Source organism: Calonectris borealis, chromosome 17 (assembly GCF_964195595.1).
Source record: "Calonectris borealis chromosome 17, bCalBor7.hap1.2, whole genome shotgun sequence".
Lineage (NCBI taxonomy): Eukaryota > Metazoa > Chordata > Aves > Procellariiformes > Procellariidae > Calonectris > Calonectris borealis.
This window is the reverse complement of record NC_134328.1, coordinates 13,047,209-13,073,848: the sequence shown is the minus strand read 5'-3', so window position 1 is coordinate 13,073,848 and position 26,640 is coordinate 13,047,209. Positions and strand designations below refer to the sequence as shown.

At 33.7% G+C, this 26,640-nt stretch overlaps 2 protein-coding genes across 7 annotated transcripts in view; one reads left to right on the top strand and one right to left on the bottom strand.

Annotated features, from left to right (window-relative positions):
* Window positions 1-20,305, top strand: part of SYCP2 (synaptonemal complex protein 2) — a 34,752-nt gene extending 14,447 nt beyond the window's left edge. Inside the window, exons 19-46 of the mRNA XM_075166635.1 lie at window positions 492-610; window positions 1,384-1,479; window positions 1,610-1,682; window positions 1,786-1,843; window positions 2,585-2,721; window positions 3,064-3,161; window positions 3,685-3,803; window positions 4,611-4,641; window positions 5,240-5,304; window positions 5,408-5,465; window positions 6,138-6,193; window positions 6,718-6,766; window positions 6,888-7,062; window positions 7,449-7,516; window positions 9,024-9,203; window positions 10,012-10,198; window positions 10,637-10,884; window positions 11,002-11,172; window positions 12,202-12,292; window positions 12,883-13,041; window positions 13,379-13,506; window positions 14,167-14,261; window positions 14,343-14,442; window positions 15,061-15,119; window positions 15,446-15,524; window positions 15,970-16,026; window positions 16,377-16,480; window positions 19,754-20,305. Of these exons, the coding sequence (XP_075022736.1) occupies window positions 492-610; window positions 1,384-1,479; window positions 1,610-1,682; window positions 1,786-1,843; window positions 2,585-2,721; window positions 3,064-3,161; window positions 3,685-3,803; window positions 4,611-4,641; window positions 5,240-5,304; window positions 5,408-5,465; window positions 6,138-6,193; window positions 6,718-6,766; window positions 6,888-7,062; window positions 7,449-7,516; window positions 9,024-9,203; window positions 10,012-10,198; window positions 10,637-10,884; window positions 11,002-11,172; window positions 12,202-12,292; window positions 12,883-13,041; window positions 13,379-13,506; window positions 14,167-14,261; window positions 14,343-14,442; window positions 15,061-15,119; window positions 15,446-15,524; window positions 15,970-16,026; window positions 16,377-16,451 (2,831 nt within the window). The 3' untranslated portion in view covers window positions 16,452-16,480; window positions 19,754-20,305. The remainder of the gene's footprint in view (window positions 1-491; window positions 611-1,383; window positions 1,480-1,609; window positions 1,683-1,785; window positions 1,844-2,584; window positions 2,722-3,063; window positions 3,162-3,684; window positions 3,804-4,610; window positions 4,642-5,239; window positions 5,305-5,407; window positions 5,466-6,137; window positions 6,194-6,717; window positions 6,767-6,887; window positions 7,063-7,448; window positions 7,517-9,023; window positions 9,204-10,011; window positions 10,199-10,636; window positions 10,885-11,001; window positions 11,173-12,201; window positions 12,293-12,882; window positions 13,042-13,378; window positions 13,507-14,166; window positions 14,262-14,342; window positions 14,443-15,060; window positions 15,120-15,445; window positions 15,525-15,969; window positions 16,027-16,376; window positions 16,481-19,753) is intronic.
* Window positions 20,306-20,918: 613 nt separating this feature from the next.
* Window positions 20,919-26,640, bottom strand: part of PHACTR3 (phosphatase and actin regulator 3) — a 114,905-nt gene continuing 109,183 nt past the window's right edge. For 4 of the 6 annotated variants that reach the window (XM_075166632.1, XM_075166629.1, XM_075166630.1 and 1 more), the window contains exons 11-13: window positions 25,849-25,989; window positions 24,005-24,081; window positions 20,919-21,998 (exon numbers count right to left, since the gene is read on the bottom strand). In XM_075166632.1, coding sequence (XP_075022733.1) covers window positions 21,983-21,998; window positions 24,005-24,081; window positions 25,849-25,989 — 234 coding nt within the window. In that variant the 3' untranslated portion in view covers window positions 20,919-21,982. Of the gene's footprint in view, window positions 21,999-23,905; window positions 24,082-25,848; window positions 25,990-26,640 lie in introns of those variants that run through there. The other 2 variants (XM_075166628.1, XM_075166631.1) reach the window with 1 other exon arrangement.

Sequence of the window (26,640 nt, the reverse complement as noted above, 5' to 3'; positions counted from 1 at the left end):
AATTTTCTTGCTTTAACTGTCTCAAGTGCATCAGTATCCTTAGATACATATGTCCGTGTATCACGTATAAATTAAGAGTAACAGAGGCTAGAAAAGAAAGCGTTTTCAGATTAGGATGGAACAAGGCAGAGAACTTCGGTAACTTTTTTATTTAGAACTTAACCACACCGTCTTTTCCAGCAACAATATATTACAGTAAAATCTTTAAATAGGTGTCCAGATATTTTCTACCAGAGCCAGGCTGTAAAAAGCATTGCTTGCCTCCAGACATCCAGAGTCTATGGGCTCATTAACCTGCGTGTAACTTAGTTGAAATCAATAGAATTATAAAAGGTACATAGTGAATTGATATGAATACTAGCCAACTTTTTTTAAAGTTCATGGCATAGATGTGATCATGGGCAAAACTCTTCATATTGATGTCACAGACAGCACAGTAATCGTAATAGAAGAAATGGTAGAATTCTAACATGTCTCTGGTTTGTTTTCAGCCACGCCTTGTAAAGGACGATTTAAATTACCTTTGGAAATGATGAGCTCTGCTGAAAAGTCTAACAATAATGCAATAAATGAAACCAGAACAAAGAATTTCTATCAAGAACCTGCTGGAGTACGCATGTCATCTGTAGCTAAATCTTTTACTTAGAATAACATTAATTTCTATTCTAATTTGTTCCTAATTCATTTTTCAAAGAGCTAGAGTTTTGCAGTCAGCAATTCACTTTTACAAAATAGTGTTTTACTTTATTGCATAATGTTTTCTTGTCCTCTGGATTTCAGGTTTAATATGTCTAAAGTCAGACTGAACTCTTACAAAATTAGCCAAAATTTGCATTCACTCATCAGTTCTGACCCCAGAGTTAACTTGCTTTTACTAGAATCACAATTATTTCTTTGTGTGTAATATGAGAATGGTGTATGCATAGAATCTCAGATTAATTATGCAGTGTTGAAATACTCTTAAAAATATATAATACATTCAGCCATAGTTGTGAAATGTTAATGTCTTCAGGTTATAGCATTTATGGCATTGGTTTAAGTGCATTTTTTATTAGGCATTCACTAAAATGAAACAAAACTACATAGGTGTCACTGAACTGCAGTTTAAGTGTATGTATTTTTGCTTCTGTTCCAGCTGAACAAAGACTTCAGAGTAACATTTTCATTTTCTTTCTGGTTCTAAATGTCTTTCTGGGTCATATTCAGGTCAAATCCCGGACTATGGGATTCTGAAGCATTTTTTGATATAGCCATGCTTTAGAAAAAGGCTTTAACATAAAGAATGTGTAGTTTAGAATATTTCAAGTTTGACTTTCTAGGAGGATTTTACTAGTTTTGCTTTTATGGATCGTAATTGTCAGTATTACTTACTGTGCTTTTTAGAGTGGGCAAAGATGTATGCTAGACAATGAATTTTGTGGAACAGAACAGAAGATCAGAAAGTCAAATATCAGAAATGAGGCAAAACTACCTGAAAAGGTACTGGAATGGGCACTTCTATGAAATGAAAAAATAATTTCATATTTCATTAGGGAAAATACAAGTTTATGAGGTGATACTGCTTATAGTCCTACGCTAATATTTTCTTTTGGGTGTTATCCCGCTGTAGCGAATGTGTGCTGAAGAAGTTTTAGAAATGATACAAGAGGCAGAAATTGAGGCCACACAAAAGCAAACTTTAGGCAAGTAATTTTACAAGTGTTGATAGTCCTTACTTTTAAAATTATTTTAATTTTTCCATTTCTTTTGTAATAACAATTGATACCAAATTAATGTCTCATTTAGATGAAGCATTAGATATTGTTCCCGATTCTCAGCCAGTAGGGAGAAGCAACAAGCCTTTGTAAGTATTGGAAAAGAATAGCAAGTCACTGTTGTCGTCACTTACTTTGAAGGGAGTATTTTGAAGTATTGCCAGAATTGAAATTTTGTTGCATAGTTTCAGAAAATGCCAGAACTTAATTGTCTTGTCTTCCCTGAGAGTTGCATTAACAACTGTTGGCTGTGTAAGTCAGGTCATTTTTATTATGTAATTTTATTTTTTAATTCTGAAATTCATGGCACCAAAGCAGCACTTATATATATTTGCTAAGACTACTTCATGAACAATACTATTCTGTTGTCTTAATTAAAAACTTTAAATTGGTGAATCTCTTTATGAAAATAGTACTCATTAACAAGATCAGAGCAGGAGTTTAAGTAAGCCTTAGTAGTAACAAGGAGAGTAATTATTTCAGATGACATCAGAAGGTAAAATACAAATGACACATGGGTTTACATGAGTGAACTGTGCCATAAAAAGTAGTAGATTTGACACACCACGGAGTTATCTAGGTTCAAGGTTTAATGATGGCCATAGAATATTGTTGCCTTTTTGAAGTTGACTTAAAAATATATGTTATTTCTGAAGGTTTGCCATTTTACAATGTGTTGGTTAATTGAACAATGGAAGCAGGCTTAGGTACCAATGTAAAATGCATTGATATCTACAAGATATCACTATTTTCCTAATTTGTGATGCATGTTTATTATAATTAAGACTCTCTGCAATTCACAAATAATAAGATGGTATTATCTTTGTTAGGCTGCCTGGTCTTTTGGAGAGTTCTTCTGATAAAACCAAAACATGGAAAAAAAGAGCATGCTCTGTTCCTGAGAAGAATATAACAACTGGTGACAAGCAAAAGCTGAATCCATCATTGGCACGTACATCCCATCCAGGTTATGTTCACACTTTGTTAACTGGTAGTGTTAAGAATGTTTCAGATTAATTTTTAACCTACAGCTATGCTTTTTTTTTCCCCTGTGTTAGCTTCTATTGTTAGTGAAAGAACTGTGAAACAAAAAGCTTTTTATTCAGTTTAGAAGTATCTCTCCAGATAAACAAAGAAATCAAAAAAGAGAAGAAAACCAAGAAAACTAAATTGATACCATGAGGGAAGAAAACTACAAAAGACTTAGTGGACGGTCAGAGTGTTAATCATTTGGAACAGAAACTGTTAAGTACAGAAGGGAAGAATATTGAAACTACTACTGAAACATAATTTAAAACATTTCTTTCAGCTAGAGTGTCCGAAACATCTTTGCATTCTGATTTTACAAGAGAGGAACCTGATGTTCTGTTTAGAAAAGAGACTGCAAACCCAAAACAATCAAAGACGGTGAGAGTTTCTTACCTTCATTTCTTTGACTTGCAATTAATAGAATTGTCAAATTTTCAGTGTTTCAAAATTTGTATTTTACTTTCATTTAGTCACAAACTTATTTTTAATTGACTTTCCACTAATACCAAGTGAATTAAATAATGTCCGCTTCACTGTTTACTTTTTCAGTGTGAACTGTTTAAGATTAGTTTACTCTGAATTTCTTTTTTAAAATCAGCTTTTTAAAACATAATTCTTAAATAAGCACCAACGTGTGCTTTCCATGCACTTCTTCATTCACTTTCCAGTGTTATAGTACACAAAACCACAACATTTACAAGAAAATATCTGCTAAACTGATGCTTTATTGCTCACTGTTTGGGCAATGCAAGGGAAAACGGTTTTCGAAGGAACGTGATTTAGTACATCTAGAAGATATTTAATGAAGTGTAGGTGATTGTTGGGAACCTGTAGTTCTGTTCGCAGCTTTGCCCTTCTGCTGAATGGGTTCGAAGTTGAGTCTTAAACTCTATTTTTATAGAAAACAAAGTCTAAAGAAATGACAGATGCAACAAAATCACTAATTAGTAAAATCAGTGACAGATACAAAGTAAAGACTGATGAGAAAAGCAAAGCAAGAGTCTCCTTGGGTTCTAACAGGTATGATGTGAACTATTTACTTTTGTGCTTATTCTTGTTGTGCATGTGGCTTTGTCTGTGATCTACTCCTCTGTCTACAGTTATTTCACATCCTGCTTTCATCTGAATTGTTTGTTCGCTTCTGATAAACCCTATTGTACCGGAGAGTAGGAGACTAGTAGTCAAATAGTTCCAGTAGTTGAAATAACTACAAAGGCTGTTAGAAACTCTATTCAGTGGTCTTTCACTCACTCACCCACAACATGTTTCCTGGAGAGAATTTAACTGGGATAGTTCATGGGCACTGCACATGTTGAGTGTCTCCATCCTATTATTATAGTTTGGGGGTCAAACTTGGATTCAGTCATCAATTTTCTGATTATATAAATTATCTAAAGTTCCTAGTTCTTTCTTCCTGAAAGAGTTGATTGTTAGAGAGTTTAAATTTTTCAAATTCTTAAATAAGCAAATTAGTCTTCCCTTGCTGGAACTGATGCTTGGAGATACACTTTACATATAATTACATGCTCTCCATGTTTGATTGTAACTGGATGACAAAGGACTGGAATAGTTAGGCTGCGCCACCTTTTAAACCTTTTGGATAGGGACTTGGAAGACATGCAGAACCTACAGTATAGCTGTGTGATGTGGAATGAATTTTTCTAGAGCCCAAAAATGAAAGGGACTGATCTCTTTTTAATCCACTTGTTTTTGTATTTAAATGCCTGAATAAATTTGTTGTGCTTGATAAGGCTTTTATTTATATAAGCAGTTTTGTAATGCATATATTCTAATTAGCATTTAACAAAATGTATCCTTATTTTTTAGACTACATTTAAATAAATCCTGTGTCTCTAAGGTAACATGTTATTGGTTTTGTTGGAAGTTTTTTTCATATCAATGTACATATATGGGGGTAGCTAGTAGATGTAAAGCACAAGTTCACAAATACTGCTGAATGCTAAATATCTGTAGATGTTAATGTTAATTATGCATTGACTGTATATACTTAAAACACCTTTTAAATATTTAATTATGTAGAATAATACTTTTTACAGGCAGCTATCAGCCAGTGAAATCCAAATTAATTTCTGTTTACATATTATATAATTGAATCTGTTCCTTTTGCACATGGCAATGCTAAATATGTAGAATAAAAATATTATAGTAAATGAGATTATAGAATCCTTAAATGGAATATAGCCAGAAATATAATCTTAATGTTTTGGCGGGAAAAAAAATTCTGAGGTTTTGTTGATATCCTTAAAGGATAAATTCTGAAAGATTTCGTTTCTACTAGCTCTTTTCCCCTTTTGCCATATTGTTCTGTTGCTAATCAAGTGGAAGTCTGAGCAGCTGCTGGTTTTTTCATACGTTAATGATGAAGAACTTGCTTTTTGAGAGTGTGTATGAATGCATAGTCCAAATTTGACATAGGAGTTTTTATTTATGTATAGGAAGCAGTTCAGGATAGAAACCTGAAAACCACTACTCTTCTTAATATAACTGCTGGTCGTATTATGTAAGTAGTTAAAACATTTTCAAACAAAATTTCTAATTACCCATACCTAACTTTGTGAAATGTTCACTAGTTCAGTCTGTTGATCTGTGTGTCTGTTTGACAGGGATGATGTCTACAACTTTAACATCAGTGGGTTTGATGAGCCTACAATAAAGCTTGGAGTAAGAATATAACTGAAACTGATGTGTTATGAATAGAATATAAAGGAGCTCAGTGAACTTAAATTATGTCTACTGAAAGTATAGTTAACATCCTAAAAATTCAAGTTGTATCACTGAACTAAGTGGGGGAAAAAAGTTTGCCATCACTTTCAAATGTATAATGATATATGCTATCCTAAGGTTCTGGCCACTTAAAGCTATTGTGATGTTTTCCTGAATTAAGAATAAAAGAGTTTGTTAGGAGTATCATTATTTTTAAATTACCCTGTTTTCTTGAAAGCATTATTACCATCCTTCCAATCCCCCTTGTAAAAACATCTTTGCCCAGATGTTTGAGTAAAAAGAAAATCTAGCTAAGATAAAGCAAAAGGCAACAAAAGATAGTTTTGCTTCTTATGGCTCAGAGGAGCCCACTGAATTGGTGAAAGCAGTGAATCAAGTGGATGGAAACTAATGTATTAGTTTGAGATACTTCGGTCAGTTCCAGTTCGTTTTAACTATCAGCTCTCTTAAATAATTTCTAAGATAGAAATTAATCATCATAAGTTAATTGCTGAGTATAAAAACTGAGCAAAAAAAGCACTTACCTGTTACTGTCTGATGGCCTGTTTAATTTTGTTTAAATTGTATAACAAATGAAAACCTTCATTTGTTTCTTATTTACATTTTTAGATCCAAGAATTGCATGTTACTGAACTGAGTGTTCATACAGATCCAAACAAAAAAGGGTAGGGATGTTATATTGTGTCCTAGTCTGCTGATTGTCATCAAGAATAGTACTGTCTGCATTGTCCAGCATTCCATTATGAAAATCGAGGGAATGTATGCCTGACAATATTATCTTGACTGTGTTTTTTCAAGCAATAAACATAGCTGCTGTGGTCTCCTAGGCTGTTTTGTGATTTTCCTTTGGGAAGCTGATAAAAAGGAAAGAATGTGGTTCATGAAGAAAACAGCTTTAGTTCTCTTCATGGAACACTACGGGGATATAAACTCCTGAATAGAGGGCGGTAGTTTTTTGTTAATGATCAGCCTGCAAAGGCACATACTGTTACTGTGTGTTCTTACTGATCGTTAGCAAATAAGCACATCCTTTAGGGTTTAAGGTGGCTATTTCCAAAATGGATGTGAAAACAAAAGTAGGTACATTTGTTTGAATCCTTAGTCCACATATCACATGAATAGTAGAAAGATTTAGAACAAGTATTTTTAAATGTATCATTTAAAGGTGTTTTTTCTTTTTCTAATTAAGGAATGCAGATGACGGTAAAACTAGCACTGAAGTGAAAGGAAGAAAAAAAGTAAGGTTCAGATTTTTGTGGATCAATATACCTCGTCTTCCTGCCTTTAAATACCAATTATGTAAGTGAAAGGTATATTAAAAGTAAATCAATAACTGAAGAACTTTTTTGGTTTTTGCAGACTAGAAACAATCAAAACAAGAAGCATCTCTTTAGTGACACAGACACAGAGTACAGAGGTGATGACAGCAAGACAGACATTAGTTGGCTACAAGAATCAAGTAGAAAATCTAAAGCCCAGATAATTGATTACAGTAGAAATAAAAACTTAGGGAAACCAATAAGCACAGACAAAAGTAAGAAACTTTTTTCATATTTCTTAAGAATACTGCAATAAGTTTGTCCATAGATATTACCTGCACAGCATGTTGTGTGCTGTGTTGCAGATACAATATGTTTTTGTTGTCTTATTTCCAAGCATAAGGAATTTTCAAACTAGTTCTAATCATTTATAAAGGTTAATTTCCAAAAGTCTGTATTTTAACATGGAAAATTGTTGGAGGATGGGGCAGGCGGAGGATGTTATCAGCAGCAAAAACCTTTGACTTTTTAAAATAATGTGCTGAAAGCTGTTTACTGAATCAGTAAGTTTGCAGGCATAAAAGCGATGCTGTGATTTTGCAGCTAAATATCAAACATTTGAATATTTTGCTGATTTTTCTAACTTTATGTATTGTAACAGCAGATAAATTCTCTGAACCTGCTTGCCACGTGGATAAACTTAAAGGCAAAAATGCAAATAAGAAAAAGGTAAATACAAATTTGCAACTAGACTTGTAATACATATCCAAAATGTCTTAACTGAAGAAACTAGTTTTAAATAATTTTTCATAATTGTGTGCCATTTCTCCATGTTTATTTCAAGATCATTTGTTAAATACAGTTTGTTCTTTTCAGGTACTATATTCTTTTTATGTAATATTTAGCTAGTATTTCAGGCATAATACTAGCTATGAGTTAGAATTATTATTATACATTGATGCTTTTCTAAGTTTTATTACTTAAAATTATTGATTATGTCTATTTACTGCTTAATAGCTGTCTGCTCCATTGAATATGCCATTAGCTTTACAGTGAGGGTTTTCATGTGTCTAATGTGCTTCACTGAATTTTAATATCTTTGAGATTATAATTTCTTTAAATGAATATATGTAACGTAGTAAAACTGCAAAAACAAAAATGTTATAGATGTTAAGAAAGAATAATAATTGCAAAATACTCTAAGTGTATTAAAGTTGGGAGTATAATAAATTATACGTGGTTATGAACATGTTAATGGAAGGTGCTTGTCAACGTTTGTAAGCCACAGTTAAAAAAAACACCCCAAAACCCCAAAACTTTCCCCTGTCCCCTCCAGACTACTCTCTGGTCTCTTAGACTGTACAATAATTATTCAAATCTATTTAATGTTAGTAGCTTAAAGCTATATAGAAGCTTTTAATGTAAATCATGCATATGAAAATATGATCACCACATGTAGGAATTGATTGTGATGTCTAGTCCATGTAAATCAAAACTGAAGAAGGCTTCAGTTCTGAACAGGGCTTCAAAGCTGAGGAGGGTTTCAATTGCCCAATGTTGAATTGGTCTACTTACTAAAATATGTCCTTTTTAGTAGTGAAATTCCCCAAATCTACCCAAGCAAGTTCAAGAGAGTAGGAGGCAAGAATATCTCCTAGTCTGAGAAGCATTGCACTTACATTTCTACATCCCTTCTGATGTCAGGTCCCTACGGTACTTACAGTGAGAACATGCTTTGCTCTATTTCTAAACATTGACTGCTGAGTAGGGGGAGTGGCAGTAGTTACAATGTAGAAGGGGGACAGATAGAAAGGAAGACTGATTCTAGGATACTGGTTCCTGCTCACTATGCAGGCTTTTGGTTTTGTTCTATTTCAAACCAGTTACAGTCCAGTTTAAATGTGCACACGTTTCAGAGAGCAAGCTTTGGAAACCCACTTCAGCTTTGCTGTAGTTCAAAAATGGCATTTATTTTGCCTCTTCGCTTTTTTGATTCTTACATTCCTGACTGCACTGTGCCCTATGTGAAAGTGAAAATTATCCTCCCAAAATGCTTAGTAGACTCATGGTTGGACTTTCTGAGCTTTGGTAAAGCTTTGGTAAAGTTAAGCTTTTTTATTCGTTTTAAAATAATGGATTTCAAGTAATTAAACCACGTTTTAACTGCCATTTATTCTTATATATTTATTTATTAATCATTCTGATATAAACTGAAGATGTTTTTATTCTTCCAAAGATAAATGAATGTAAAAAACAGAATTCAAGAACTGATGAAACGATAGAACAAACCACCAGACCAAAACGACCTCGAAGAGCAGCATTAGCAAAAAATTACAAAGAGCCTTCCAGTTCAGAGTCAGAAAGTGAAAGGAAATCTTCAGCATGCACCTCTAAGGAGGAGAAATCAAAAATAAAGGTATACAATTGCACTTTATTCTTAAAAATCCACTTCTACCATATTTTTAAAGATAAACTCTGGTCTGCTTTGTACTTAGTACTCTGAATTTTAAGTGCCCAACATGAGCAAGTTGAACTGAATTTTACTTATTATTTCTAGTAGTGCCCTTTTTTAATTATGACTATTTAGATGCTAAGAAAATTAGTCTTAAATAATCTTCTCAGTCATAATAGTATTTCAGTTTCTATTTATGAAATTTATTCTGCTGCAAAGAACTATCATGTCCTTTATTTTAAAAACGTAATGATATTTTGAAAATGTCTATTAAATGGGAGGTTTTAGTGAGCCAAATTTTGTTCTTTTAGGTAATGTGATTTTAATAATGCTATGCCTATTCTGTGTACAATAGAAAATGTTGACTTGATAGAGGGTATGTCAATACATTTGCTGAATATCCAAATAGGATTTTTAGTAAATTAAGCAATGATGTTGGGTGCTAAAACACTTTCATTCTTTAAGCATAACATTTCAGTGTATATGGATAGGTCTGTAAACTTCATTGATTAAATCCTGAAGCATTGGTAATTGCCTTTAATAGTTAAGAAGTTCATAAGAATAGAAATTTGGGTGCTGAATTAAACAAATTTAGTGCTTATTGATATTAGAACACCTGATACAGTTATGAATTTAAGTACTTCTAAAGATGTTCCTTTTTGGACCTTCTGCTTGTTCAATGGTATATGTAGATAATATGGTCTTTACCTGCATATATATACACTGCCGTATGTTTACAAATAATGTTTATATAACCTTTGTATTTTAATAGAAACATATGAATAGAGAAAACAAGGATGATAATCAGCAAAAGGAACCCCAGAATATTGTATCTATGGAGCCAAAGAGCATAGCTACCTATGTACATAAAGCATTTGTTAAATCAAAGAATTCTGCAGAACAAAAGGAAATTGAAATGCCTTCATCTGAGAGTCCTGCATCTCTTGAGACAATGAGATGTAGGTATTTTGACTTTTAATTTATATAAATACTGTATCAAAAGTTGGAGGTTAAATGAGGATTATCACAGTAGTGCAATTTTATATTTATTTCATGCTTTTAAAATAAGAGATATCCCCTAATTCAGTGTGTACCACATAATTTAAGGAAGTGTATTAATATGTCACTAATACTTTTATAGGTTGGTACCGTTATTTGACATCAGCATAATATAAAAGTGCAATACATAAGTGTTAGCATGAATCTGGTAACAGCTAAAATGGTGCGGAGAGCGCAAAAAGTGGAAGCGTGGCAAGTCGTATGTCAACGCTTAAAGTAAAACTCCACACATCTGAGACTTGCAAATACTTAGAGTTGGAACAGTTAGCAATATGGGGCTTTAACTAACCTTTTTTCCTTTCGTTCCTCATGCTGACAGTTAAGTAACTGTTTTCTAGGTGCTAAAAGAACATCAGAAGGAGATGTTACTCAAGAGCATACTTACAGCGAAATATCACCTGATCTTCAGGAGTCGGCACTAGAAAAAAGGGAAATGTTAAACTTTGAGAAAGGAATCTCTCCCAATAATTTCTGTCCACAAAAAAGTATTCAAAGTACATCTCCAAACCAATCCCCTGAGACAACTGTTAGAAAGTTAACATTTGGAAATAAAAGTTTCTCACCAGTTTTAACTGAAGCATCTTTGGTAAGAATATTAAAGATACTTTACCATTATTTTAACTGAAATTGTTCCATTCAGCTGCCAACTGTTTTATGCTTTTGTACATCTCCTTTCAATAATGATTTTTTTGTTCATGTGTAGGTCAGCTTAACAACATATAAAACTGTCAGTGGAAAACGTGCAAAGGGATCTGTATCTGAAACGCATGATAATAATGAGGATTCAAGTTTCAGACATTGCTTTTCAGACACACTTTCTATTAAAGGAAGACTGCAAGATATCACTAAACCTATCATCAAAAGTAAAGAAGAGGTATGTTACTAAATCCTTTGCTCTTCAGAAGAGAGCTGCAACTTTTCATCTGTTTTATCTACTTTACAGATGGTGAGGTTTAAGGGAAATGCATCTTTCTTAATGTTAAACACTATATATAATGTTTACTTGAAACCTTCTTGGAAAATCCTTCTAGTTAATTTTTAAATATTTGAGATAAATTAGGGAATTGTTTATCATATGGATACAAGGAAAGAATTGTATCCCAACAATTAATATCTTAAAATGTAACAGGGAGTAAATATTTTCTTCTTGACTTTCAATAAAAAATAAACAATTTTTCACAAATTTAAAGAATTGCGACATCTGCATGGAAAAATTCTTGAGGTGAAGAAGCGCTCTCATAGTTTTGGCATTAATATACTACTCAATATAATAGCTACTGTAGCATTGGCAAATAAATAAAAACTGCTGTATACCTTCAAACCACTTCTCGTAAGTACTTTTTCTGGTGAAGAAAGCACTAATGACTCCTCTAAGAAATAATTTTGTTTGTGTCCTATTGCAAGAAACAGTTAGACCTTAACTGGTCATTTGACTTATTGCTATCATTAATTATTCATAGAATCATTAAGGTTGGAAAAAACTTCTAAGATCATCAAGTCCAACTGTCAACCCAACACACCATACCCACTACACCATGTCCCTAAGCGCCTCATCTACACGTCTTTTAAATACTTCCAGGGATGGGGACTCCACCACTTCCCTGGGCAGCCTGTTCCAAGGCCTGACCACTCCTTCAGTAAAGAAGTTTTTCCTAATGTCCAATCTAAACCTCCCGTGGTGCAACTTGAGGCCATTTCCTCTCGTCCTAATTATTGTGGTGAAGAATTTGTTTATTCTTCCATCTAGTGACACCTAGTAGTAATTCATGCAGTGATTTTTTTTTTTCCCTTACTGTAGTTGTATTCCTAGTTTAATGAAAAGCAACATAAATACGGATTTCTGATGAAGACTTCTAAAAGTGCTTTAATCTGGAAGCTGATAAATCAGTGACTTTTCTTTTAGGATTGTGTACCCGCATCTCCATTGTCTGTTTCCAGTGGAAGTAAAGTACAGTCTTGGAGTGAAGAACCTTATGGCCCCATACATGAGTCAGGTACAAACATTTAATTTAAAGCAAAAGACTTTCTATGTGTCTCCGTAAAGATTAAGAAAAATGTGTAATTGGCATAAAAATACAGCCCAAGTATTTTAATCTTGGTTCTTTTTATACATTTTCAGTATTACTCCATTTTTATTCTTTTTCTCATTTTCTTTACTGTTTTAATTACCCCCCAAAAAAATGAAAATTTGGCTCCAAAATGCAGTTACTGCAAAGAGTTAGTTGCGCTCTTAAGAAAGAGTTAGAAGCATTCCCACTGATACTGGGAAAAAAAGGGGAGGTAATGGTATTATCAGGAAAGGAGGGCTTAGGGTGAATCTCTTTAATGAGTGAGTCTTGCATGGGTCAGAGAGTTCTGTGTTCCATTGAAATCCTGTTGTTCATTTACACCAAGTTCTCATACCTACTGAACATGCCATCCATGAATGTAATGCTTATTAATTTTTATATAGTTCTCAAGCATTAAAGCCAAGACACATACTCCTAGAGTTTGGATCCAAAGGGTCAATAAAGTCGTCTTCATCCTCCCATGTCATTGTTCTAAATAATCCTAAAATTAAGCATTGTTTTCATGTTTATTATAGGACCGACTATACAGACATTTCTCAAACGAAGGTACCACAGTGATACAGAAAGCAATTCTGATGAAGTAGAAACAAGCAAAGAGGAGGAAAAGAAAGGAAACAGAACAAAGTTACAGCCTAGAAAATTATTTAAAACAGATGACGCTGTTACTTACAGGGGTTAGTTATGGAGTGGAAGTTGACTATAGTTGTTCAAAAGTTTAAAATAATGTAACAAATTAAAGTTTTAGCAAGAAAAGATAATATCTGTAAAAAAGCATTTTACATCTTTCAAAAAAGAATTAAAAAGAAATGCTAAATGTTTAGAGACTATATTCATTTAAAAAGTCAGAAAATTGGTATGAAAATAGAAACTGGTCTCAGCCATCTAACTGTGAAATTAATCTATATATAAGAATCTATATATAAGAAAAGCTGTCTTAAGCCTTGTTGTAACTTCAGATAGGATACTTTTTCATACTGAATTGTGACATTATCTTTTTTTACTTCTCTTCAGTGTCTGAAAGCATATCTACTGTATCTGTAAAAGACCTGTCTGTTTTGGATGGGGAAATCTTGGAACCTGGTTGTTCAACTATCAGTATATGTCAGAAGCTCCAAAAAGAATTTACTAAGAAAATCGAGGCAAGACATTTCATATACAACATTATTGTCTGTGTGGGTACATGTGCATATGAATGATAGCTTGTCTTACACCACAGAACTTGCTTAACAGGATATGAAAATAGCTATGTGCGTAGAACTTCACGAAATGACAGAATTCAAGTTTCCTTTTATGCCTTTTTCAGTTCCTTTACATACGTAACTCTCCAATGATTTTCTTTCCCAGGTCTGTTTTATTTTTTATCCTGTCTCAAAACAAGCTAATCTATCTAAAGTAATAAGCGTACTGCATTTTGATTTTTTTCAAATTGTCAAACCCATTAATTAAATCTATTTCCAAAAAACAAAACATGAGCCTGAATAATGCATTTGTTCATCTAAGACAGCTGTAAGCACACATCATCCATTCCGTGTGTACTTTCTCTATTTTGAGGAAATATATTTTTCAAATAATGTACTTGTAATTAAGTTCGGTAGAATTTTATCAAAAGCATAAACCTGTGTTTATTTACATTTCATTAACAGAAAGCTTTTCCTTAAAGGATAGGGAGATGATAAAAAAAAAGGTTTTTTTACTCAGTATGATCTGTGATACTAAGCAATTACAGTACTAAACATATACTACAGGTTTTTTTCCTAAAGTGAAAATAATCTGAATTTAATGTTAAAACATCCTCATAGAGCCGCTCACGGAAAATGGATCATTTTACTAAGCAATCATTAAGAGCTGCCCATGAGCATTTGACAACAATGAGTTACCAGCTCCATGAATGCAGGTCTGTAACAAAAGATTTATTTTAAAACACCCTTAAAATGCAATGAATACTTTCTAAAAGTAACTCATTTTGTTTTGGTAGGATCAGGCAGCTGGACAAATTTCATTTTGCTCTCCTTGAGGAACTTGAGAATTTTGAAAAAGATTCTCAGTCCCTGAAAAACTTGGAAAAAGAATTCTCGGTTTGTATTTTAATTGCTTGATCATGGAGAAAAGTGAATTCTTACGGAACCATACATTATTCATACCATCTTTAACTTCAGATCATTAATTCTGATTTTAAAAGCCTTTATCATTTTGCTTAAAGTTTGGTCAAATTTCAAATAATGAATTTGAGGTGTTAGGATTAGCTAATGCTATACTCTTAGAATTTCTAGATCACTGCTATGTGTTCTTCTTCCTAGAATAAACTACCACTACTACTTTTAATGGGCTTTTTACCCCACTTCATGAGCCTTTTTTTCAGCTGGCCTGTGTCTCAGGAACAGCATGTAGGCATTTGAACCTGATTTGCTGTGTGTTCTACAACGAGCCAGTTGACATTATGGGTCTGCTACTTGCTGTAATGTAAAAATCAATATACAAATATTTATATAAACACAAGACTATATTCACTTTTTTTTCTTTTACTCTGAAGGCATGGCTTAAATTATATGGAAAGTTTGATTAACTGTATAACTCCTACCCGTTCTGTGATGAGTCTGTGGTTGTAGGTTATTTTATTCATATTAGATAGCAGTCAGTTTTAGTTCAGAAAATATTAGTTCCTACTGATTATCTATTAATATTTTTCTTTCCAGACCTTTTGGAAAAAACATACACATACTTTTAGTACATACATGAAAAATGAGCAACAGAGGTTAGTAGGCTTCATTAATCCTGGGTGGAGATTTGTGTTCTGTTTATTTGAGGTGTTAGTCCAACTACTATTCTCTATGTGATTTCCATAAAATAGAGATATTAGATGAGAAAAGGGGATTAAAATGTTGTGTTACAGGGAAAATGTAATTATTCTCCATGTAAATTTCTCCACATACCTGCTGGACTATTCCAATAGTAACAATGATGGTAATATTTATCCATGCTTTTAAGTACAAATAGACTACAAATAATGGGATGTATTTATGATGTGTGTGGAAGGTTCATACGTAGCAAAGCTATTTGAACTGCCTTTTATTTCTTTAGAATTCAGATTCTTAAAACTTCATTTGAAAAGAACATCTACCATACTGTTGACTATGAAGAACATATTTTTACTTCAGAGGTATGATGAACTTTTGTTTCTTTATTGTTTTTAATAATTTTTAATTCTTTAATTTTACCAACAGATACCAGTATTGACTTTTTTCCCCAAAGAAAGTCTTTATCCTCAGCATTGTGTTAATGCCACATAAGTATTTTTATAGTTTTTCATTGTCATAAAGTATCCTTTAATGTAACAATATTCAGTGTTTTAGGGCTAGATTTCACCCATTAGAAGTTGTGTGCAATTATCTGGAAAACTGCTGCAAGATTTATTCTGTGACTTTGTTTACCAGTGTTAATCATCCAAGAAAGAACAAATTTAAAACACACGTCCCTTTCCTTAGGCAGGTGGATGCATGTGCATCTGTATCTCTCGGTTATAAACCATTTAGGGATGTAATTGTCGTCTTGAAAATGGGTTACCAATTGTGAGCAGAGAAGATGCATTCAGTATCTTTTTATAGATGCATCTGATGAAAGAAGACATAAAAGGACTCCAAGAGAAACTTCTTAAAGAAATGGTAAATGAAGTTATCTTGTCCTCACTTTTATTTATTAACTATAGCTGTTTGAACACTGAATTACTAAAAATTGTAATCTCTAGTCCCCTATCAAAAATAAAAATGAGTCAGAATCCAAGTATCACTGACACGTTATACTTTAAACCTTACCTGGGTGATAAAAGCAGCAGGTAGATATGGATATACTGTTTTAGTTCTGAGTCTTAATATGTTGAATGTTGATGTAGAAAAGAAAAGTATCATATCTGATGTGTTAAAAACAGCATATACTATGCACCAGAATTACTATATTTAAAAAAAAAGGAAGATTTTATTTAAAGTATGTGATAAATTTAATGCTTTTTGCACAGCAAGAAGAGGAACTGTGTAATGTTCGCAGAGGATTGCAGACATTGTTTCAATCAGAAGATAGACTTCTGAAGTAATATTTTCAGATACCTTCCTGAAATTCAAGGTGAATATGAACACTCTTTTATAATGTAAAATTTGACAACTTTTTTTTTTTTACATTCAAGGAAACTATTGTAATGAAAGCATATTTTCCTTAATATTATTAAAATCTTTGTGGATAAGACTTCTCCTTTTACACGTGAGGTTTGGAATTATTTTACTGAATCTGCTAAAATGCAGTATGTAAATTTTTAGATTTTTAGCACATGCTATTTTTTAAGAAGTCTTTAACAATTTTTATAGGTTATTTCATGACTTTCAGAGAAGTCACTTTGAATTTCACTTTGAATCTATGTTTTGGGTCTGTGTATACAGAATACCTCTTTTGTCTGATCCAGAATACAGTCAGACATTATTTAGGGATCAAATCACCTGTTTTGATCTCAGTCCTATTTGTCTGTGGTGTTAGACTTCAATAGGAGTTTCTAAAAGAAAACGAAACTCTAAACACTTGTGGTTGAAACTACGTTGCAAATAGTTTTATTAAATATTTCAAGAAAAATATATATTGTCTGTCTTTTTTTTTAAATGATGTTATTACTATTTTGCTTTAAATCCGTAACACATATTTGTATGTCAATTAAATAAAACTTACTGCTGCACAAATATTTCGTGTAAGACAACAGATAGCAAGAGGGTCTGCTATCTGTAGCTCAGAAATATATCCTATATACTAATACAATCTATTCCATATACTAGATTTCAGAAGATTTTCTAAGAAAAAGACCAGTGAGTCATAATTTATACTCCCCGTATGTTACCACGTATCAGCTAGAAGGTTTCTTCTGAATATTTATGATGTGCAACTTCGAAGCTAATATTTCTCTTAAATTGCTTTTAAATTAAACAAAAAACTACCTTGTATTGTATAGTTCCTTAGCAACCTTTTAATCTTTTTTAACTTGCAATCCTGCATGTATATACTGTAAACTTTTCAGGCTCAGAACGATACCTTTAATATTTTTCATTTAAGTTCTCTTAAAAAATGGGGATTAAAAACTTAGAGCTGATCAAGAAGTAACAGATGTAGAGAATAACTCATAGAATGTGCATGTCTTGGAGCTTGTCTACATTACCACACGCAGAGCTGCCTCTTTACCATGGAACTGACTCCAGAGTAACACTACCAGCATCTCAGGAGCCTGAGCTCACTCAGCACCACACTAACACAACTTCACAGCTCCTGGAGCAAGGCTGAAGAGGGTACATGCTTGTCTGTAGCTGGTGTTATGACCACAGAGGTCTCAAAAAGAATATATTAGCCAATTCTGGGGTAACAGCTCTTCACAACTTAATTACTTTATAGCCCTTGTTTTACATTCCTTATACCTCTTATGTTGTCCTTTGGTTGTCTTTAACATCATACACACTTCTCTGTCGTTTCTTCCATTATCCTCTCTACCCTCTGAACTCCTCTGTTTTTTCTCAGTTTCCTTTCTATAGTCCTAATACTGCTTTTATTATCAACACAGAGACCTTTACTTAGAGTAGTGTTCTTTAATCTAATTTTTTTCTCATGTTACTGAAACCACTCAGTCTCTATCTCTCTTATTTATTTTCATTCCAGCTAGTTCGGAATGCAGCTATTATGCTATATTGCTATTGTCTAATATTTTTTTAAAAGTCTAATAGACTGGCTTTCATCATTTTAAGTTGCTGGCTGTTATTTAGGTCCTATGTTGATTTGACTTCCTTCAAGCCCACCAATCATTTTTTCAAAATATTTATCCAGTAGAAGTTCCCTGCTGAACCACACCACTATCTGCATTTTTGGTGATACTTAACCAGTTTCCACTTATTAACTCTTTCTTGGTTTGCCCATGCAATCTGTCTGTCGTACAGGCACTTCATATATCTTTGATTTATCCTTCACTATTTCTGAGAGTAACTATTTCTTAAAGTTTATTTTCAGAGGGAAAAATGGCATGATTTTAAATTGAATTTTAAGGCAAAGTTAAGGTAGAAAACTCTTTGACAGAGGTCCTCAACGAAAATGGGAAAATCTATTGATTTCTGAATTACTTCTGTATCTTTATATTAATACTGTCTTTAAATTAAAGAAAAAAGAAAAGTCCATACTCATAGTTTGTGGCCTGAACTTGGCACTCACTGGGCAACCTACTGTAATTTCAAAGTTTGCCTTGCTCAAAGCAGGGGGTGGGACTCAATGACCTTGGGAAAGGACATAGGTTCTTACCAACCTAAATTAATCTATGACTTTATGAAGAAGATTGCTTTTATCCTTAGTGAAAATACCATCTTTAAAAAACAACTTCGTAGATCAGAAATGGATGTGATAAATTTCTATCCAATGTGCACTGAGACTAGAATGCAGAGTAATTGGTGTTCTGAGACTTCATTGATGGGAAATGGCTTATTGTAAACAGAAATAGTTGTAAATGAAATATATTTCTTATGAATTAATTTTAAAAACACAAGGCTGTGTTGTCTCTGGAAATTATTATATTGAAATTGCCAGGAAATAGTTTGGTCCACTCATCCCATCTACGTTAGGTGTACTTAGTGCTTTTCTAATTTTTCTGAGCCTCTGATTTTTGTGTTTGTTTTTTTTTTTTTTGAGCCTGTGATCACTGTCATCTCCACTAGATGGACCTCATGAAATGCTAAACTTATTTTTTTACTGGTCTAATTGAATTTTATCTGTATATGAAACAGTATTTTTCTCTTAACTGTACAAGGTTTTAAAAAGTGCACTGCAAGGCCTAAATTCTTTTCTTACACTGAGTGTATATTGGAAAAACAATACAACTGCTATTTTTAGTGAGGACTCATGATAAAATAGAAGAATGAAATTTTACTGTCCACCTATCAGTCTTTACCCCACCCCATTAGCCTCTGAAAGCTTTGAGCAGGTACAGTCAAATTTAACAAATGTAAAAATGTGAGGCATATCACAAGGGAGTGTTCACAAATGCAAAATTCATCATAGGGAGATTGCTTTTTTATTAATTTTTTTTTTTATTTGTGGATGGGAAACCCCAGGGGTCATTCAAAGCAGACACCTAAAGGAAGTGAGAGGAATTGTGCACTGCAGGCCTGTTTCTTTCTTCCATTGGGAAGAAGAGGCACAAGCTAAACATGCCTTCAGTGGCTGCCATCCAAAGTTGCAGCAGTAACTGCGCACAATACGTGGCCCAGTGGATGCATGCAGTCTCCGAACAACTTGATAGACTTGCCCACCAGTAAGCTGACAGTAGTTAGCTGACAATGATCACGTTTGGCTCTGAACTAGTCACAACTTTCTGTCTCTTACCAGACTGAAGCAGAAAAAAGGCTGGGATGCTTGTGATGGAAGGACAGCTGAGAACATGGGGAAGAAGCGAAGCGTATTGCTGCGTAACTACAAGACGGTTAAGTCGCATTAGTAATACAGCTCATAGGCATTGTTCGAAATTTTAAAAGCTGCTCTAAGTTACCCTTAAAATATTTTTGTTTATTATATTTTTCAACATCATTTTAATGTTGTTTATACAATATTTTTATTACCAGTGAAAGTATGCATCGCTGCTAAATAGGAGTGTTACATGGATTATGCATGGATTATTAGCCAAGTTTGTAGTTAACAGTGAGTCATCTACTGTTCTCAAACTAAAACTGGTTCTTCTGCTGAAGAAACTTTTCCCTCCTTTCTGTTTACCCTTTTTGTATATTACACCTATCATTATATTGTTGTTTAGAATCAATAGTATTTTATTAATAATAAAATTAAAATGATTGATAAATATAATTAACAGTATGTTGAAAGGCTAGTTATAATGTTACATGTTTCTGTGAAAAGCTAGCAAGTTACAAAATTGCAATAAATAGGAAAAAAAAAGCTTTGGATCAAGTAATTGGGTAATTCAAGTCTTCAACTGATAGTCACATAAGTCAAACATTAAAAAGTTGTATAAAATTACAGCTAGCTACAACGAAGCTAGCAAGCTTCATTGGTCCTGGCACCACATGTCCCATGATTCCTCAATTTCTTCTAGCATTGCCCTTACTGACATATATTTTAAATGTTGCGCTGTATGTTCTTACCTTCCATTCTTAAATGTTATTTTATCCAATAACTGTATTTATGCTACTTCATCCCCACACTGAGCAGCAGAAGAGAACTGAAAGTTAGTCCATCCACTGTTTGCATTGATTCTATTCACCATCTTGCAGCAATTCAGTACTAGTCTATACAAACAATTTTACATACCTTATTTTCTTTATTATTTTCACGCTTCACGGAGATCATCTCAATGAAGCTACAAGATCAAGAGTGCCTTTTTCAAGTTTTTAACATTGAATGACTTCCTAAAAGGATAGCATTTAGGATTCTTGCAGAGAAATTTTTGTCTTGTGAGTGTATGTGCCATTTTGTTGCTGTCTCGTCAGGCATGCTTTCCAGCTATCAGTGTGTTATTTTTTTTTCCTAATTTTTCCCTTTTAGTAGTATTTTGAGTAGAATTCTCAGATGCTTCTAGATGTCAAGCATTATTAGAAAGTCTGGCTTGACGTTTTTCTCAACCAGTTCTATTTGCTTTGTTACTAGCATTTAGTAACTTTTTTCTTCTTACTGTCAAGAAAGCATTAAAATTATTTGTTTGCTCAACATCAAAGTACATTGTTACATTTCTATCCATGGTTGTCCAATTTGGTAATTTTGAATGAGAATAACAGTGAACTTAATTGTCATTCTTTAGAGGGCTAGAACCTCAACTAGTGTAGAATGACAATCATGTTATGCTGGTTAGGATCTGGTCCAAAACATCAATATTCCACAAGGTGGAAAACCTTAGTTAAGATCATCCCTTTGAAGACTCTGTGTTGATAAAGAAGCGATATGATCTGGTGCATAATAATTGTAATCTCTTCCCTTCCCATTGTCCCTGGGGGGAAAAAAAGAGCTTTAGGAAACATGTTCATTTCCTGCAATAAGTAGTCATTTAATTAAAGAACAAAAGTAACAGGAATCAAAAATGCTTGCAGCTGTGATTCTGTTAGACATTATATAAAAAAGAATGAAATTATAATACATTAAATTAGTTTTTAGAACATGAACTTAAGTGTTTTACAAACTAATTGTGGTAAGTTCAAAATGTCTTATCAATATAATACTGAATGACAGTGTGTCATGTCCATTTATGTCAGAGGCCTTGGAATGGTAAAGCCTGTACATGCACAACATCTCCTTTTCCAAGATAGACTGCAAAACAGTTTAAAACAAGTGTTAAAGGAGAGTAGTAGGTTCTTTCAAGTAGCTTTGCTTCAGTCTTTTTCAGCAGATCATCCCACTCCACAAGCCATCGCTCTTCTGACTTCAGAGCGAAGTACATCTCTGGTGTTTCTTTCTGTATGTAAGTGCTGCAGAGACTTCATCTGCAGAGTCCTTCTTTCACATAAACATCAAGGTATCCTGGACTGAACTTTAGGGAAAGACTTACATATTCCCTGATGTGTGTTCAGCAGCAATATCAAAAAGTAAAGACAGATTCTTCTCAGAAGAAAATTTCTATGGCCTGTGAAATCTAGGAGAAATAAGAGACACTTTTCAAACCACTTTAAAATAAAAAAAAAAAAATTTTTAAAAATTCTGTGTTAGATTAACAAAAAAATTGTTTTTTTAAAAAACCAGTATTCATTCTGTTTAAAAGTAAAGTAACAGTATTGAAGAATATTAGCGACTTTAAGTCTTAATTTTCACCAACACATTTCCACATATCCACATATATGCCGTGACTGTAGTGCAGTTAGAGTCCTCAGGGCCCAGTCTAACCAGTTTACAGTTATTTGGGAGTGCAAGTGCAAATACAGGTGTGGGGTTGATTTTAGTTTTTTTCTTTTAGGAATTAAGCCACAGGTTGTCATTGGTAGAAATATTCTTTATTGTGCAGTGATCTTGTTATTCTTTAAGAGTTAAGCAATGTTGAGCTGATGCTTTGGAAAATATGAGGACATACTGTTGGTTTAATGTACAATAGTCTTAAGAGTCTGTCTGGAATAAATATACTCTTGCTCTGTAGGCTTGTTCTTTTGGCTGAGGTATGTAATTAAAGTCCCAATCATTTGTAATGCCTTAGCACTAATTGTAAATTGTAAGCCTGTTTACTCCTAATATCCTGAACAAATTTCAAAATACATCATTATAATCTACTTAAACTCCCCAGGTAGCTTCAATTAGAGAAGGTATATCTCACTTTCAGACTTAAACTGCAGCCATCCTATTTTGTTTTCCTTATATTTCATTCTATCAGTGCAGTGATGTCTTGCCATAAACATTGAGTCTGAGTCCTGTAATGTTAAAAAGGCCCCAACAATTGCATGAACAGTCTAGAATTATATAAATATAGCATTTAATCAATGTACATCGCATTTATGACTCAAGTGTATTTGCCTAGACCATCTTTTCATTGAACATCTAATACTCAGTTAAGCCGGAATTCATTCTGAGTTCAGAAATAAGCATGGAAATGTGGGCCCAGGCACTGCTGCAGTGAGCCTTCCAGAATGCGAGACTGCACACCAAGTTCCTTAGCACAGCGTTAGGCAACTTATTTTAGCAGCAAGCACACCTGAGAATGCTTACAGACGTGGCAAGAGTACACTGTGCTCCCAGCAACTCCTAAAATTGTGTTTTAAGAGCAATTGGACTTGCTCAAGAGACCGAATAGAAATTATAGGAAATAACCGATTGCTTTTTCAGTTTTTCTCTAACTAACAAGGTCTTTTTGCAAGTAACAATGGCTGTGGAATCAGCCTCTCACATTTTTTCCCACTTAGAAAAGGGAAATGAATGTTTTCATGCATGTTCAAACATAGTACCTGTCATCAGTGCTGGCACATGAAGCAAGCACTAGATTGACTAGATTCACGCTGGCCCAACCACTCGGAGAGTGACAAGAGTCCAAACCAGTTCTCTCTCCTGACCTCTCCGCTAGACTGCCATTAAGTGTGCTTTGGGGGTTACACTCCTTCCAATAGCAACTGGATTGACATTCAAGTGATACTGAAGTCTACAGGCTGAATCCATTAGAACAAATCCAATTAGAACAAATGTATTATGGGCATTATGTATGCCTTGTTATGGTATGTAGAATTTTGTATTTCTTAGCAGGGAAGTTGCAATGTTTGTGATAATAAGGTTGCACACAAGTACATTTAATTCAAAAACCTTTATATAGTGTATTAAGTTGTTTGTCTATTTTAAGAAAAAAACATTTGTTTTTTTAGGTTATACCCTACATTTAATTTTTTGTCATCGCTTTTGAATCTTCAGTGCAAAGAATGCAAGCTGAGTGATGTTCTGGAGAAGGTTTGGGGGCTTCTCAGTACATGCTAGTCAAAGCAAAACAAAAAAAAAAGTCAGAAAATCCAGGTTCTGGACAGGAAGAGAAATACTTCCATTTTCTTTTAAAGTAAAGCTTCCTTTGCATATTCTTCTCCACATCCAGCATATAAGAGCAAAATCTACAGATTCAGGACTCAAGCAGACTGCTTTTAGCAGGCAGTGGAAATAAATAGCTGGAAAACTGACCGTGTCAAATGTTTGCTTGATGCATGTACCTCCATTTCATTACTTTTGTATTCATTTAGTTCCTTCCGAATTGCTGCCTAGGAATTGAAAATAGAAGAAGGTTAACAAATAATTTTGTATTTATAAGCATTGTAAAATACCGGACTTGCAGAGCAGAACAGGAGTTTCCTAAAGTAGAAATAATAGGTATTGGGCATAGCAAAGCATACTATGCCAGTAGAGATACTGAATATTTAGGTTATATGGATTGGTGATACGATCCTTCTTATCATTCATTACTGATTGCTGATAGGGTCACTTCTGTCTAGAAGCAATTCTGACAGGAGAATAAAACCACAGTGCTTATTGTCTCATATTTAATAAGATTCCAGTTAAAATTTATTAAAGATTAAGAGAAGTTGCTGAGAAATTGATCAGCTGGTCAACTGACTTTTATGGAATTTCAATGTGTGTCGTTTTTTTAATAAAAGTCAGACTGTTTGCCTTATCACAACTTGCAAATACCAGTCCAGACTGTATTATCACCTGTATCCATAGGATTGCAGAGTCGTAAGTGAAGGAAAATGTTCTCTTTTGGTGCTTAATACAATGAAATTCAAGACTATAAAAGTGAGAGCATTCTTTTGTTTAAATGGCAACTGTGAGTGAACTGGAACGTACTGGTGCTTTCAGAGATTCTTATATATTTGGTACTTCGTAGTTTAGCTACCTAAAATTGCGAGGCTTGTACCCATGTCCATGTTTTATATCAGACATTTGGCTTATTAAAAGAAAAATGAGGAAAAATAATGTATTTGTCTACTCTGAAAGAGAAGTTTTTCAGTCACAAATGCAATGGTCAGAGTCTTGACCCTGAATTCCTGAATGCCACCAGTATATGCAGTTGAACTCTGTCACTTTCTTTTTAGCTTATAAACCTGCCTATTTAACAATATAAAACCAGTAAAATTAGGAAAAGCCTAATTTTAATACATACCCAGTACATACAAGGAAAATACAAAATCATTATTCCATTGATTAATATATTAGTGAGCTCAGGAGAACAGCTACTGTAGTAGAAATACATTGTTCCTTTTCTATATGAGTCCTCTAAAACCATTTGTTAACTTTTTGCTGAGGAGACACTGGAATGGAGAATGAAGTGTTCGACCTCCACATCTCGGAACAAAGCAGTAAGTAACGGTCCTGTATGTGCCATTTTACCCAGTAATTATCTCAGCATCCCTAATCTTTCTGCTTGCTGAAGCCCTGAAACTTCAAAACTTCTTCAGCAACTGTTCTATCTGGAATCATGCTGAACTATTTTTCCTACTACTTAAGCACCTAAATGTGAAAATTAATTTAGGATGTAAATCAGCTATGTGGCAGGTATGTGATGGAACAAAAACAAGTGTTTGTTTATGCTCGTGAAAATGTGGGATCAAGTGACTCCTTGAGCATTCATAGGAAACAGGAAAGGAAATATCTGCGTGTTTAGAAACATAGTGGAGGATATTTGCATGTTTGGGACAAAACTTCCAGCCTGAGGATAAATGTTAATACTGCATTGGTTGGAAATGTTTTTGAGTTGCAGCCCTAAAGCATTAAGAAAGATTGTATCCACCTTTTCCCCCCCCACCTATGATGGGCTGGGTAGAAGCCTTTATAGTGCTAAATAGGCATTTTTATAAATAGCATTTTTTATGACAGTATGCATTGGTCAGTGTGGTTTCAGCATAAAAAATAATGGTAACATTTACAGAGATTAAATGTCCCCGAGGTTAAATGTCTGTGCAGAATCTGATGTATCATTATAGACAAAGCAGGTAGAAAGCAGTAATATGTCATTTTAATTACGTCAGTACCTTATCTGCTGCTGATAGTCTTGTCCATGGTTTATCTGCTCGCCTGTCGTAGTCCTGTGCTTTTGCCACTTCCACATAATCACTGAATCGAATCAGGATTTTTCTGTCTCTTAGTTCATCAACTGTAGGTCTCTGGTTAAGCTGAATTAAATAGTTTTGTAAAATAAAACCAGTGTTAATGACAAAAATATCAATAAAATGTGCAACATTTTCTGCTTCCCATCTTAGCTTAGTGTACATTTATGTATATGGAAAAAAATCCCAACCTTTGGAAATTCCAGGGAAATATTCAATCCTTCAGAGGATTGTTAGGAGACTAATACTGGTTTAAATGGAGTTGTGGGCTACAGCACAGTGGCTTTAACCTCAAGTGACAAAAGAGAAAAATATTTTAACCTGGATATTGATAAAATGCATTTACAATATGTAAAAGGAATCATAATGAATTTGTTATGATCTATGTATAATATATGCTGTAGGAGTTTTCTATTACAGTCAGTGGCAGATTATCTGTGTAAGGTTTTCAGGACTGAACCCATTGTAAGAATTTCAATTTGGCTTTAACAAGTTATCAGCATATTTGGCTTATAATTTCAGTAGGGATTCCTAGGAACAGAACAATAACAAGATCTAGTTCTGATCCTGAGAATACCTTAAATGCAAAGAGAAATTTATTGTGGGAGCACACCTGGTGCTCAGCAGGGAGTCAGCTCGACTACTGATTGCTACAAAGAACGAAGTAGTCCTTTTCTAGCAATATACTTGCAAAATACACAGTGTGGAAGCAAATAC